Source organism: Aquila chrysaetos, chromosome 25 (assembly GCF_900496995.4).
Source record: "Aquila chrysaetos chrysaetos chromosome 25, bAquChr1.4, whole genome shotgun sequence".
NCBI lineage: Eukaryota > Metazoa > Chordata > Aves > Accipitriformes > Accipitridae > Aquila > Aquila chrysaetos.
In genome coordinates this window covers 11,314,489-11,329,164 of record NC_044028.1, presented here as the reverse complement: position 1 = coordinate 11,329,164, position 14,676 = coordinate 11,314,489, and the positions used below count along the sequence as shown (strand labels likewise).

General features: G+C 35.1%; 1 protein-coding gene across 5 annotated transcripts in view; it reads right to left on the bottom strand.

The window, feature by feature from the left end:
- SNX29 (sorting nexin 29) overlaps positions 1–14,676 on the bottom strand; it is a 116,989-nt gene that overhangs the window by 29,193 nt on the left and 73,120 nt on the right. For 4 of the 5 annotated variants that reach the window (XR_005931398.1, XM_041120108.1, XM_041120107.1 and 1 more), the window contains exon 19: positions 237–377. Coding sequence is in view for 4 of the 5 variants with exons in the window: in XM_041120108.1 (XP_040976042.1) it covers positions 237–377 (141 nt within the window). In the remaining variant the exon portion in view is untranslated. Of the gene's footprint in view, positions 1–236; positions 378–11,273; position 14,676 lie in introns of those variants that run through there. The other variant, XM_041120111.1, reaches the window with a different exon arrangement.

Genomic DNA, 14,676 nt, shown 5'->3' with positions numbered 1-14,676 from the left:
ACTGTGTAGGTCATCAATATTTCATTTAATAAAAATGTTTAAAGTTTTCTTTCCAGTGAGTGGAAAAATCAATGCATTAACTACATTACCAGTCAATCTGCAGCTGATGAGGGCAAAGTCTGTATAAAAGTAGCAGGTGTAAAAAATATTTACGATAGTCATCTCTTTTTTTGAATGCGTGAATAAGAAAGGTTTTTTCCCCAACTCTTACTGATACTATTAGTTCTTTTAAGTACCTTGTTCCCAATGGCCTTTTTCGGTGGAAAGTTAAAAGTCCTCACTTGCTGGTATTTATTCTGTAATTTATGATGCAAGCTTCTGAACTCTGCATATCTTCGATAAACATTCCATTCATCATCCTTTATCCTAATATAGACCTGGAAAATACAGACATGAAAGGAAATAATTGAAAGACAAACCATTGAACTAATATATCGCCTTCACTCTTTAAAGCTTCATGGCTTAACACCTTCCCGTTCATGATGCAACGGTACCAGAAGTTCCAAGATCACTTATCCATAGATACATCTCTGACTGTACATTTGCTGTTTCTGTTGTATGGGTCATTAATCTTATTCTCTCCGTTCTTCTCTCTCCTCTTTTTCTCTCTTTTTATTATATTAATCAAGACAAACATAGCTTGCTTATTTTAATATGACTCTGGGGCAACCATGGTAGCACTTTTTGTTACCATGGTTTCCAGCATATTCTACTAGCCAGTGACCAAAGGAAAAAATAATTTAATACCACTATAAAATTGATTTCTATGTACTCAACACAGTTTTTCAACTTTGTAAATTAGCTTTGTAGCATCAGAATTGCAAAACATAATTTTATCCAAAGTATGAGACTTAATTTACTTTTTAAGAAAAATTTACATTGAAAACTAAACTAGAGATTTTATTGTTTGGAAAATAAACACAGTTCATTCTTTCTGCTTGTATAGGACATTAAGTATAATTTAACACAGCTGTAGTTTTTGTGATTCTGTTTTTGTTTGCCACTCAATTATTTCATGAGCATATTACCAATTACAAGCTAAATATTCATGTGCTCTAGGAAAATTTCATGCAGAAGTGAAATATACTTACAGAAAGCTGAGATTTCATTCATTGCTAGGGAATAACCTTTCCTCTACAGAAATGAACCCACAGTTTCAAGGAGTGCTGAAATAGCACAAGTCAGAAACTATAATCCAAGCATCAAAACTCAAGATCCAGTGACCTTTTCCTTAGCTGCTTCTATAGAATCTGTAGCTCATTCATTCTCGTGTGTGTGTTAATAACCTCAGTATTTTGCATCACAAATTAAGCTGGAATAGTACTGATAACAGTGCACTGCCTTTCTCCTCCAATAAAAACCAGTAATTTAGTAAGTTGTCAGGCAAGTTCAGGAGAATGCTTACATAAAAAAGCAACACCAACAACCATCGCACAAAGAGCAGGCAGAAACAACTGTATTTTTGTGAATACTAGGAAAAAATGAAATTTGGATTTTGATGTGGCCAATTCCAACACTGAATTGTAACTTTTCCTGATGACTGAAACATTAACATGGTCCTTCTCCTCTAGATTTGCCAAGTCCTTAGAAAAAACAGAATTTTACTAAGGCCTCATGGTATTTCAGAGATCCAGTGATGTCAAGTGAATGTCTTCTCCCACAAAAGCAGCTTATGCAGCCTACCTTTGGTTTGGTCCTTAAGTCCTCTTATCTCTACTGACACCTAAGTTTCTCACATTTATAGGAGGCTTCTGTCTTGCAACAAAATACAATGTATCATGCAGATACCATGCAACTTCTGCCAAATTATAATATTTCGCTGCAGAAAATATTCATGTATTCATAATATTGGATTCTATTGAATAACAAGCATATTTCTTGGTTACTATTGTACTTCATCACGTTTCATGATAATGACAAAAAATTAATACTATAATTCCAAAATTAGCATGTCTAAGAATACAAAGAGATTCAGAGTGTTGTGGGAATTACAAATGCGTATGTGTCGTGGCTTAACCCCAGCCAGCAACTAAGCACTATGCAGCTGCTCACTCACTTCCCCCCCACCCAGTGGGATGGGGGAGAGAACAGAAAAAAAGTAAAATTTGTGGGTTGAGATAAGAATGGTTTTAATAGAACAGAAAGGAAGAAACTAATAATGATAATAACAACAATAATAAAATGACAATAATAAAAATAGAAACATTGGAATGTGCAAAACAAGTGATGCACAATGCAATTGCTCACCACTAATCGACTGACGCCCAGTTAGTTCCTGAGCAGCGATCCCCCCGCAAGGCCAGCTCCCCCGGTTTATATACTGGGCATGACATCACATGGTCTGGAATACCACTTTGGCCAATTTGGGTCAGCTGCCCTGGCTGTGTCCTGTGCCAACTTCTTGTGCCCCTCCAGCCTTCTTGCTGGCTGGGCATGAGAAGCTGAAAAATCCTTGACTTGTTGCTAAGTAATGTTTAGACTAACTGAAAACATCACTGTGATATCAACATTCTTCTCATACTGAACCCAAACCATAACACTATACCAGCTACTAGGAAGAAAATTAACTCTATCCCAGCTGAAACCAGGATAGCATGTAAACAAAAATTCAACTAGTTTTGGTAACAAGAATTTAAATAGTGTAATGATGGAACCTCTCTAAGTCTGCAAGAAGTATTTGGATTTCTTTTTCATTTTGAAAATACAGCCAGGGTAAAGATAATTAAACACCTACAGGACCATCTGTTTTAACAATTCAGTACACCTCTGAAGGAAAATGAAGGCAAATACGAAATTCAAGTATTTTGCATAATTTCAATACAATTCATTTAATGTAGTAAAAACTATATTAAATACCCTTTATTCAACCCAGCTCTAACCTCTCTCCCTGCCTATTCTCACTTCAACCAGGATATCATTTGAAATTTTTTATACATTCCCAAAATTCATGTTTCAGCTTCTCTATGGGAGGTGGGGATGACAAAAAAGCTTAAATTATTTTTAACCAAGTTATTTAATATGGAAAACCTAATTTAACTAAGCAGTTATCTTTGCACATGTGATTTGGTGAATCATGCAGTTCAATATTACCTGTTAAGCTGTAACCCATAGTTAACTAATTAAGGAATCCAGTAAACTGTAATTCAAATTTTTAAGGACTGCAAAAATGTAATTAATTTCTTAGATAAAACTGTTAAAGAATTTCTTCCTGTTCTTCTATGTACATAGATATTGATTTCTTTTAGACAGTAAGAAATGAAAATGCAACATTTGGAGCCCTGTGCCATATTGAATTTATTGACATATAATAGAGTATGAAAGGCATATTAAAGTTCATGATGTAGTACGCATTTAAAGTTTTATTATCTCAACAGGGAATACTACTATTCACAAGCCAAGGTATTTCACGACCCTTAATGTAAATTCAGTTGGGAAATCAGACAAAGTAAATCCTAAATATAAAACTGCTTGTATAAACTTATTCTAGTCTAGTCATATAAGGCATACAGTTATCCTCATTTAAATCAAACACAGACCATACAACTTAAGCACAGGAATAACAGGGAACAATTATCTTTGTAGGCAAAATTTTTAAATACTACCAAATCAAACAACTTGAGATGCATGGTTTGAAATTGTCTTAAATGTCATTAGGACTATTCCCATCATCTTCAATGTATCTGCAATTTCATTCACAGTCTTTTAATAGGAAATCAATGAAATTTGTAGCTGCCAAATATACTTCTGTGCATGTTTGTCCCAAATTATCATGCTGCACCGTAGAGCGACACTACTTTCTACTACTGAAAATACCTTAACATATGACATATAATTACAGGACAGTATTTTAAGATCATGTTATAGAAAGTTGAAAGGACTACTTTTAGGCTCATTCTCTGATCAATTTAAAAATCAATTCCAAATCACTACACCTTCTTTCAAATGCCCATGTCTTCCTGAGACCATCCACTTCCTAACCTAATTAAGTAATTTTCAAGGTAATGAGAATTTACAGACCAAATCAAAATCACTGTTAGAATGCTTATTTGATTGTAGACAAAAGATTTTACTTTAATATTCTCTTTTATATCAAAAAATGTTTTAAGTAGCTTTTGCTTGTAATTTAGGAGCACTTTCCAATTGAGTCTCCTGTGTAAAGATTGGTTGGTAACCTTTTTGTAGCTATGATTTACAGGAGCTGAAAGAAAAATTGCAGCTAATAAGTATATATAATGAATTAATCTGTTATTTTCTCATAACAAACATGTTTGAAGTCAAAGATTTGAAGAGAAATAGCAAAAACAGTAGTAATTTAGTATTTTGTTTTTCAGCCAACTACCTGCTAACTTAATATTACTGAAATGCTGAAAAACTTCTGAGAACCGATTTGAAAGCACTAGTTTAATGATTGTATGCTGAAATGAATGAACTCTACTCCCATGGTACTGGTTTTGAACCAAAAGTTTCTTTAAGAGGTTAAGGAATCTTTAAGCAGTTCTGAGTCAAAAATGCTGTTAACAAATCCTTGTAACAGACTAGTAACTATTGACATAGATCATCACTCCTTATGTAAAAAAGCCTGAGCAGAAGGACAAAGGCCAAAATTCCAACTTGCTCCAGTTCCTACCTTCACAGATTAAATGCCTATAATCAACACTCGTTCTTCAGGTCTGCAGAAGTCTAAAGTGCGTGTTTTTCTTTTTGGATGCAAAATATAGATTGGTATATTTAGGATTCACTTTTTGTCTCTCAAGCACTCTAGGTAGAAAGAGATACTGAATGGGATATTAGATAGTCTTCTGTTGCAATGACATTCATGGTTATAGAAATACCAGATTAAGCATCAGAAAGGAACTTCCCTAAACCAAGCTACTCCTGAATCTTCCCCACAAATATGGCTCAAGTTTCCTGGTAGGATGATCTGAATACATAATGAAAAAATGAATTCTAGCCATAGAACTCTGTGGATGGGAGCTCCACAAATACAAACCTGCTGAAGTTAAAGTCCCCGTGAGTCCATGTCCCATTCCAGAGGCAAGAAAAATGCCAGAAGGGGAGAGAATAATGCTAATGGAAGGTGAGCAGTGAAACTCTACTAAACCACATATAAAATTCAATGGCACAAGATGCAAGAGAACTCAGAACATTTCAGCAGCAGAACACTTCAAATGACATAACGAATACTGAGAAAGTTTGTAAAGAATCGGTCCTATGCTAGATCGGGTCATAGTTTTTCTTATAAGCATGGAAAAAAAAAAAAAAAAAGATGAGCAGTATAGGGAATGCAAAAGAGACTGATCTACACTAAGGAAGCTACTGTGGCATTTGCCACATAACTAAGCATTATCGGGGGGGGGGGGACACGGACGGGACTATTATTTCTGCATTTCTGTATTTCTACTGTATTAGTCTATTTCTAACTTCCCTTCCCTCACTAATGAAAAAGGGTTTTCTGGAGATCCTCTTGTTTGTTACTTACACCTTTCAAATCAATGCCCAAGCATGTGACAAGAAAAATTAGCAACTGGTTTGGTAGAGACAACCCAATCACTATGAATACAAAAACATAACATGCAAATTAGGACCATTACTTTTTAAATGTTAACTCAGCTAAGCTTGACTGGTGAAAGTTTTCTTGACATTTGTTTTTAAATAACACTTTAAATAATTTTGGAGTACCATTGGTCCATAGTTTTACCCTCAGTACTTCAGTATTCAGTACAGCAAGAAAAAGGAAAGTAGACGTGACCTAGTAGAGATGGTTTAATTTTTACGTAGAGTTTCATGCTTGGTAAAGAAGGTATAAAATGTTTCTGTAAGATGAGAATACTTGCTTCAGATACAGGAGTATCTGCTTAGATAGAACAGATTAAGATAAAAAAGGATGAGAAGATTAATAATCAAAACTGCTCATGCTAACAGAACATATATATCTTAAGAGGCATATTGCTAGTACTCAGCAGGATAAACCAATGAATGAATGACAGTTCTTAAATGGATTTTATGCATCTTCTCAGACTGGCAATTTGAACATTGTTGGGGGGGTGGGAGACAAGATCGTACAGGGAGGGAGATGTTATGTGCTTAAGTTTGCCTTTTTTGCTGCAGACAGGACAAAGTAAGCTTGGAATAAATAAAAAAATTACATAGAACAGACTGGTCCTCCAACTACCTATGTTGACACACCTGTTCTAAGACTTTGTTAGGTTAGAAAAGCCAAGAAAAACCATGCAAGGAGATGATATGGATGAAGTTCAAACTGCAAGCATTTCAGCTTTTCCCCTTCTTACAGCCAGAATCTGCCAACAAAATCTTGCATCTCCTTTACCTTTTGCCTTCGAAATAGTCAATTTAAATAATTATATATTGTGTTATATAATCATAAAACAATCATAATTTCATGCCAGGTCCAAACTGCAACACTTGCAATGTCCCCAAATTATCTTCTGAACTACTAAAATTATCTTCTAAAATACTTTAATCTTACTGTGATCCACGTTATCTTTTACCAGTCTTAAAGGTAAGGGTAATTTATTCTTTATTCTTACAAAAAGTAATCTACTGAACAGCATAAAGACATAGTCTTCTGCTACAACTACAGAGAGGGAACATCAAGCACAAGATGGAAATGTCCAGTTCAGAATTACTGATGGAGAGCTGGTAGTAAGAGGAGACAAGATCTCATCTGCATTAAAAGTTCTCCTCAACTGCCTAACCCAGTTTATCATTTTCACTGCCTCCACTGTAAGTTTCCCATTAAAAAAAAAATGAACATGCCCCACCCCCCGCCAAACCAAACAAAAACCCCCTGTTTAAGAATGTCTGTTAAATTTCTCCATGATAAAAAGGGGAAAAGAAACTGAATAGAAACAATTTCAGTGCTCTGAACCATAGAGCAAAACTTGTTAACATCAATAAAATCTGTCTACTGTTTCTCTACATTTACTGATTTTGGTATTATAGACATTATAGAAGCCTGGAATATTCACTGCAACAACTCCCAAATAATCATTAATTTAACATTTGGTTAAACAAATCTTACAACCCGCAATATTTCCATAAAACAAAACCACCAGTACTTTTGTAGAGTATTGCTAACGTAATCTAAGAAAAAGGACTGCATAGTCTTTCTGTGGAAAGAAGAAAATGCATTCATTTTAACCAGGGATGCAGACATGTTCTGGGATGAGCTTCTGTAACTACTACTTGTTCTGTTTCTCAAATACTGTTCTATGACGATAATAAAGTTATAAAAATTCTTAAAACTAACTCAACTTTAATGTACATCTTAATTATTCAGGAACACTAAATTAAAAAAAAGATTTTGATCAAAATTTACAATTTAAGAAATAACTGTTTTCAGGGGATTAGAACTACCTTTTCATCCTATTTCATAGTGTGCTTTTCTGAGATGAGTGATGTATTTCAATCTATTTAGGAATCTTTTATCAAAACTATTACTGCACTCAAAACATATAGAAGTAAAAGGTATGAATCCAAAGGGGAAGTGTATAGCAAAAAGGAAGAACCAGTTACATTTTTTTACTTTACTTGGGGACAATGGGATTCCATTTAGAATATAAATTCAAGCTGAATTCTCCAAAGTTACCTTCGAAGTGTGAGAAATGAATACAAATGCAAGTTATATTTTGATACAGCTGCAGGACTGCATTTATGGTTAGGTTCCCACTTCGAAAATGATCCAATTTAAGAATTTCTGCATAGTGAAAAACAAACGGAACAATGAAACTTTTCAGCTGTGGTATGAGCAGCTTTTTGTGTGCCTTTCTACGTACAGAGACATAACAGGAATTAAAGTGAACAAGCTTTTATCTCAATAAGACCATTTTATCCACTTGCACAAAGACTACAAATACTATATTTTGTTATGTTAGATCTTCAACTTTTTGATACAGTTCGTAAAAATGAACAATACAGTGGCAAATATATGAGAGAATGCACACCATAAACCTTAAAAACAGCCAATATTGTTCTACTAAACAGAAAAATGTCATGCACTTCAGGCCTACCCATTCAATTACATGCATGCAGAATTATGCTCACTGTGTTTCTGTAGTTACAGTTCTGTTTCTGTTCACCAAAACAGCACTAAAGTGACTGGACACTAAAGAACAAAAGCAGCATGCCTACACTTTTGCTGGATGAAATCAATATCTTTTTTTAATACAAATCAAATCAGCACAGAAGATTTCTCTCAATAACATAATTAGCTCCTTTTGACAGCAAAATATTATTTATAATACCCCAAAATAATTAACACCATTTCACAAACATGCACTTTGAACTGAGACAGTCATTGCAACGCATGACAACCACTGCAGTGAAAGAAGGTTCTGCAGAGGAGAACAGAGGTAAAATTACAGAACTGCTGGCTTTTTCTCCGGCTAAAATATTTTGGGTGCTTTGGCCAGGGAAAGGAGGATCTCATCAATCAGTCTGTAAATAAGATAACTATTATTTATTCTATCTACTGGACATAAATTGTTTTCTTCTTTCTGTAGTCAGTATGAAATAATTTGAAAATCAAAATTCTACTTTTATTTTCCTAGTATGTTTTGCATCCAGGTTAGCATTTCTATAAGCACATCAATGTATTAAGTTGTATTATTGTCTTGGTTTCAGCTAGGATAGAGTTAACTGTCTTCCTAGTAGCTGGTACGGTGCTATGTTTTCAGTTCGGTATGCAAAGAATGTTGATAACACTGATGTTTTCAGTTGTTGCTCAGTAGTGTTTAGTCTCAAGTCAAGGATTTTTCACCTTCTCATCCCCAGCCAGTGAGAAAGCTGGAGGGACACAAGAAGTTGGCACAGGACACAGCCAGGGCAGCTGACCCAAAGTGGCCAAAGGGGTATTCCACAGCATGTGATGTCATGCCCAGTATATAAACTGGGGGGAGGGGGGGCGGGGGAATCGCTGCTCGGGGACTAACTGGGTGTTGATTGGCAGGTGGTGAGCAATTACACTGCTCATCATTTGTACATTCCAATCCTTTTATTATTACTGTTGTCATTTTATTAGTGTTATCATTATCATTATTAGCTTCTTCTCTGTTCTATTAAACCATTCTTATCTCAAAGCACGAGTTTTACTTCTTTTCCTGATTTTCTCCCCCATCCCACTGGGTGGGGGGGGAGTGAGTGAGTGGCTGCGTGGTGCTTAGTTGCTGGCTGGGGTTAAACCACGACAATTATGGTTTCCCTTAGTAAAATAAATAATTATAAAAGTTTTCAAGGACTAATCTCATCTTTGTATACTCCCTCCATCCCAGCTATTTAAAATTTTTTCTCCTTTACCTACTCTTATGCTTCTCTGACACATCCTCAGGTCCCATTACGGAAAAAGTGGGATACTCAACCTTTTGGGCTTATGCACCCTCAAACCACTCTCTTTCAAAATGCCATGAGCCCTATCTTTGTCTCATATTCTCGCAACCATTCCAGGCCATTTTCTTCTCTACTTGCCCTGAGCTGCTCTGAGTTGGAATATCATTAGAACATTATTTCTTGCTCCTTTCTGCCTGCTTAGTGCTGCAGCTGCTAAAGTAATCCAATTCCTCATACATCAGGGAAATGACATTCAACTTTGGGTTTAATTTTTGCAATTTGTTGCCTAATTTTCAACTATTTTAACTGTCAATCCATTGTCTTCCATTGTTAAGACTTAGTATTTCATCAAAGGTAGAAGCCTATGCTGGCTCATGTATTAATTAAAGGTCAACAGTCACATGTGGCAGAACCCAGACTGTGCTTCCACTGTTTCATCTCTCACCCAAAGAATTTGCTGGGCACCTCCCCCTCAAAGACACTTGAGTATCAGATACTGTTCTCCTCCACCTCTTTTATGTTGCATTTCTGTGAAAATTCTTCCCTCTGTTTAAACAGCAGCATTCAGGTACTGTGAATAGCCCCTTCGTATGAAGGTATACTGCTCTTCCTTCAGAGAGGAAGTGGAGAGAAAAAACATAACACCATTTAAAGGAATATAAAAAGACATATTATGAGAAAAAGATATCAGTCAATATTAAACAGTAAGACTTAAGAGAGTCAAAGGAATAAAATTCTTGTAAGAAAAGAATGTTTATTGATGATAATCTGGGGGGAGGGCTATTCATATGCAAATAACAACAGTCTTGTCCAATTAGCATGTTTATCTTCAATCTTATTCATTTACTTACATGTTTACTGCTCTGCAAACAAGGTAGATTTGCCAGCAGCCATTTAAATATTGATATCACTTTAAGAATCACAAAATCTCGGTTTCATTATCTTAAGTGTCAGCATTGGTAATTATAGCAACAAAAGGCATGACCAATGGCATTTGCTGTACACTTCACAGGAAAGTGGTATCCATATGTACGCTGAAAATAACAAGGTACTCTACAGTTGAGAAATATGATAAAATAATATTATTGCAATAATCACCTTGCTTCACAGGCAGTAAAGAAACTGCAACTAACTATCACCATCTAGAGGTAAAAGGTAAATGCAAAAATTTGTTTTTAGTCTGATCTGGATTTTGTCTTTATTCCTGTGAATATACTAGACAAGAAATTATTTTCTAATGGTAGGCTGACTGAGCAGCATCTGCCTCACAAAAAAGATGGGCATCAAACTGCACAGATCACAAATAGCAGTCATCAGAAAGCAACTAGTTAACTAGAGAAGACAGGACGTTTATAAGAGAAGAGTAGACTTTTGCCAGCATAACCCTGATTTTACAAAACTTCCTAATATTTAAATTATCTGTTTAAAGGACTAGGCTTTCTTAACTGTTACTTTGTAAAAAATATATTAGTTTCTGCATATGTGGCTAGGTCCTTTAATGCTTATAACTACTCAGTTTACCACTTACTAATAGCCATCACAAACTTTGTAAGAGAATAAACCTCTGAAGCTTCTTTTGGACTCAAAGTGGATAACTGTAATTGTTCTGATGTCTTGCTAGAAGATATTGTTATGATAATCTAGTCTGAACTCGTCACAGCCCAGACGATTTCATCCAGTAATGTCTAAATAATCCTTAGTATTTGATGATTCATAACAAGGACATCAACTGGTCATCTAATTAATCTTTCTACTCAGGTGCAAAATTAATTATACTGGTAATCTGTCAGCACTAATAAATGGCAAGACAGTAGTTGAGATATAAACCTGAAGCAAAACAAAGCTGAGCAAGTATAAAGGGAGGCGATATGCTTCTGAAAACATTAGATTGAGCTTGCCATGCATAGAAGATAAACTTTAGTGGAAGGAAAGAGATTTCCTAATCATACCTATTATTTCCATTTTAGGACTAAATTAGTCATTCTTAGCATAGCACTACAAGGGCAACTCATGTTTAGTTAATCCTACACCATGACCTCCACGTTTCTTCCACTGTACTATTACTGCAAGGTATACTGATTTCAATAGTTCAGAAAATTCTTTGGTGAATTATGAAATGTATTTTATTCACTACACTTAAACATGAACAAAAGGTACAGTGATATTTATCCAGAAAAGTTGCCTATCTTCCAAAATATTGCTATCCAGGGATTTCCTGAGAAAGAAGTCACGTTTCTGTGTTTGGATTGATTTTTCTTCAATTTAGTAAGCACAATTATTTTCTAGACACATGTAAACTTTCAATATTCACAACCTCTGTGGCAAGATGTCTTACACCCCAATTACATGATGAGAAAACCACTGTCACACACTTGTTTTGAGACTGCCAGCTAGTAGTTTCAATGGATGCTCCATTTGCATTTTGAAACAGTTAAAAATCTCTCCATGTCTTTCATGATTTGAAAGATTGCTATCATATTCTCTCAGTTGTCTTTCTTGCAGCCTGAGAATTTCTAATACGCTCCTCAAATCAAAAAGCTTCATTTTTCACCTGTATTCTTTCCAGTTCTGATACATTTCTTTGGCGAGGACTAGAACTGCACACAGACAAGCCAGAGATTATACACAGCGTAATAGAGCTTTCTGTTTTTCTATGCCTTTCCTAATGATTTCTAACAACTTTGGGTTTAGATCTCCCTAAACCCTTTTAAAAATTGTGTCAGATTAGCCACTTCAAAATCTTCTATTTATCAGCCAGTTTTCAGCTATTTCACCCTTGAATTCCTGGTGAACTGCATGTGGAGATTTATGCTTTATTTGTTCAATAAGATCTTCTGCTATTTCATTTAAAACAGACAATCTGCTAATTCTCCACAAGGAATAATCCAGAATGGGAATACTCCATAACAACTCCATGGTAAACTAGATTTTAAAATATGCATTTTTCTGTTACTGTTTTATGTTCTGAGACCTTCTTCTTCTGCTTGAGTATTTGTCCCACTGACTTTAGCAAGTGGCCTCTTCCTGACACGTACAAAAGAGACCAGTAGATTTTATGCGTTCTGAAAGTTGTAAAGAGCCTGTAACACTGTATCTCTACTTTTTTCCTCCAGAATGTGTACATTCTTCTATTTTTCTTTGGAGATTACTTAAATTCTTTATTTTTTTAACTGTATTTCTTTACTTCTAATAAATTTCCTTATTCTGCTGCTTAGTCATTCTTTTCTTGTTTTTCTTTTCTCTCTTTTAAAAATAGGTTATGCATTTCCTCTGAGCAGTATCCAAGTTTTTAAATAGTCTCCCCACTATGCCTGCAAACCATCTTAGATGTCCCTTTTAGTTTTTTTAACCAGCTTCCTCATTTCTTCCTCATTTTCTTTTTTATAGTTAAATATTACAGTAGTGAATTTTTGCTTTTGTTGTTCCTTTTACAACAGTGTTTAAATTAATTAATTTTAGTTTATTTAAATTCCTATTCTGATCCCAAACACCTGCTCTTCTTTAGATGTAAACCTTCCTCTGCTTCTCAGTTTATAAATTTTATGATCTTCAAGTGCCAGTAACAGAGTCCTGCATTTAAAATCATCCCTCCTCTGAAAACTCCCTTTATTCCAGAAACATATCCAAATCCTGATGAATCCAAATTCTTTATTTTTCCAACATTTTCTTCATTCATGCAGCAAAATATTAGATCTCCAATTCTCTGAAACCTCCATACCCTCCTTTACGCTGTATCACTGAAAACCAAATGGAACACCACCTTCCACACCATGACTTAGTAGCCCATCTAGAAATATGAAGTCTTCCCATCTTTCAGTCCCATATGATACCCTAGGGAATGACAAAATTGAGCTCCCCAACACTTACAGCCACCTCTTCTCAGTAGGGATCTTTGTCGTCAGAGGACTATTCACAGTACAAGAGAAAACAAAGCCCTAAATGGCTAATTAATGTTAAAAGCTCTGTATCACAACGTTTATTTTTTCTCTTTATTTATTATAGTCACTATTTGTTTACTGTAGTCATCTGAAAGCTCATCAATTATTGTGAAATGGTGATATTTCAGAAAACAAGTGAAAAAATATTTCTTAATTGAACTTAGTAACTGCACTTAAGTGCACATCCAATTCTAAATCGCTTTTTCACTAAAATTTATACACCACCTAATTGTTCTAACAGCCACATTTGAATGATGTAAGTCTATGGCTCTTAGTTTTTAAGGCAGTATTAGATAGTGCTAAGCTGTGAGCAGCGATTAATCTGCTCACAACTGTCCCCTTGAACTCAGTCATTCAAACTGAGCATAAAATTTGGCTATGTTTCTAGACCTTATTTTTAAATTCCTAAGATTCATAACCAGTAAATTCTGCCAGTTAAATATTACTGCAAGAGTACAGTGTAACTCTACAAATACAGAGGTCTGATTAAAATTTCCACATTTAACAGGATTCATTAGAAAATGTTGCTTGATTTCAAAGTCCACAACCTGATTTCTGAGCTTGTCCAGAATCCATAATCCTTAACAGAAATTAAAGAAAGTACTTGATGTTTGAAACTATGCGACAAGTATGCTGGAGCTGGAAACTTTTGCTTCTATATTCACTGAAGAATAAGATCTGGGTTTTTTTAAGGATGGAAGATGTACTGATTTTGAACATGACATCTGAAGCACACCGAAATATTAATATGACACAAAAAGAAATGCTTTGAAACACCCTTCAAAACAGCATTACAAATCTGCATCACATTAAAAAAAAAAAAAAAAAAATTTAAAAAGTAGGCACTATAACAAAACTCCTGCTGGAGTCTATTCTTATCCTGTCCAGGTCAGGCCCTTCTGATATGCAAATTAACATGTCATTCATTTCTTTTCCTGGTTTAAGAAGCACAAATGCAAAATTGGCATTGATTTTGAAGAGGCACAGGTACCGAGATTTATTTCTCCTAATTCTTATATTCTTAAGAAGTATTTACAAGTCCACAAAAAAAGATGACAGATACTGTGGAACTGATAGGTTCATACTTTTCTGAACCATTTGAGGTGCTCTGCAATTCTTTCCACCTTCTTTTGGTCATTTGCAAGACACATGATAAATACACAGTAGTTTTATTTTCTGCTAGAAAATATGCATTTATGAGCAAAAAGGGACAGAAGAGGCACAACAATTCTGAAGTGCATCAACCATAAATGTGACAGCAAGTCTCCACTGGCACACTGTCTTCCTCTCTCCATCAAGTGAAATGCTCCAGAGATACACAACTTCAAATCAGCAAAGGTTAACAAGGTGGCTCATAACAGGAGGGGAGAGGAGGACAATCTCTTTAGCTTTC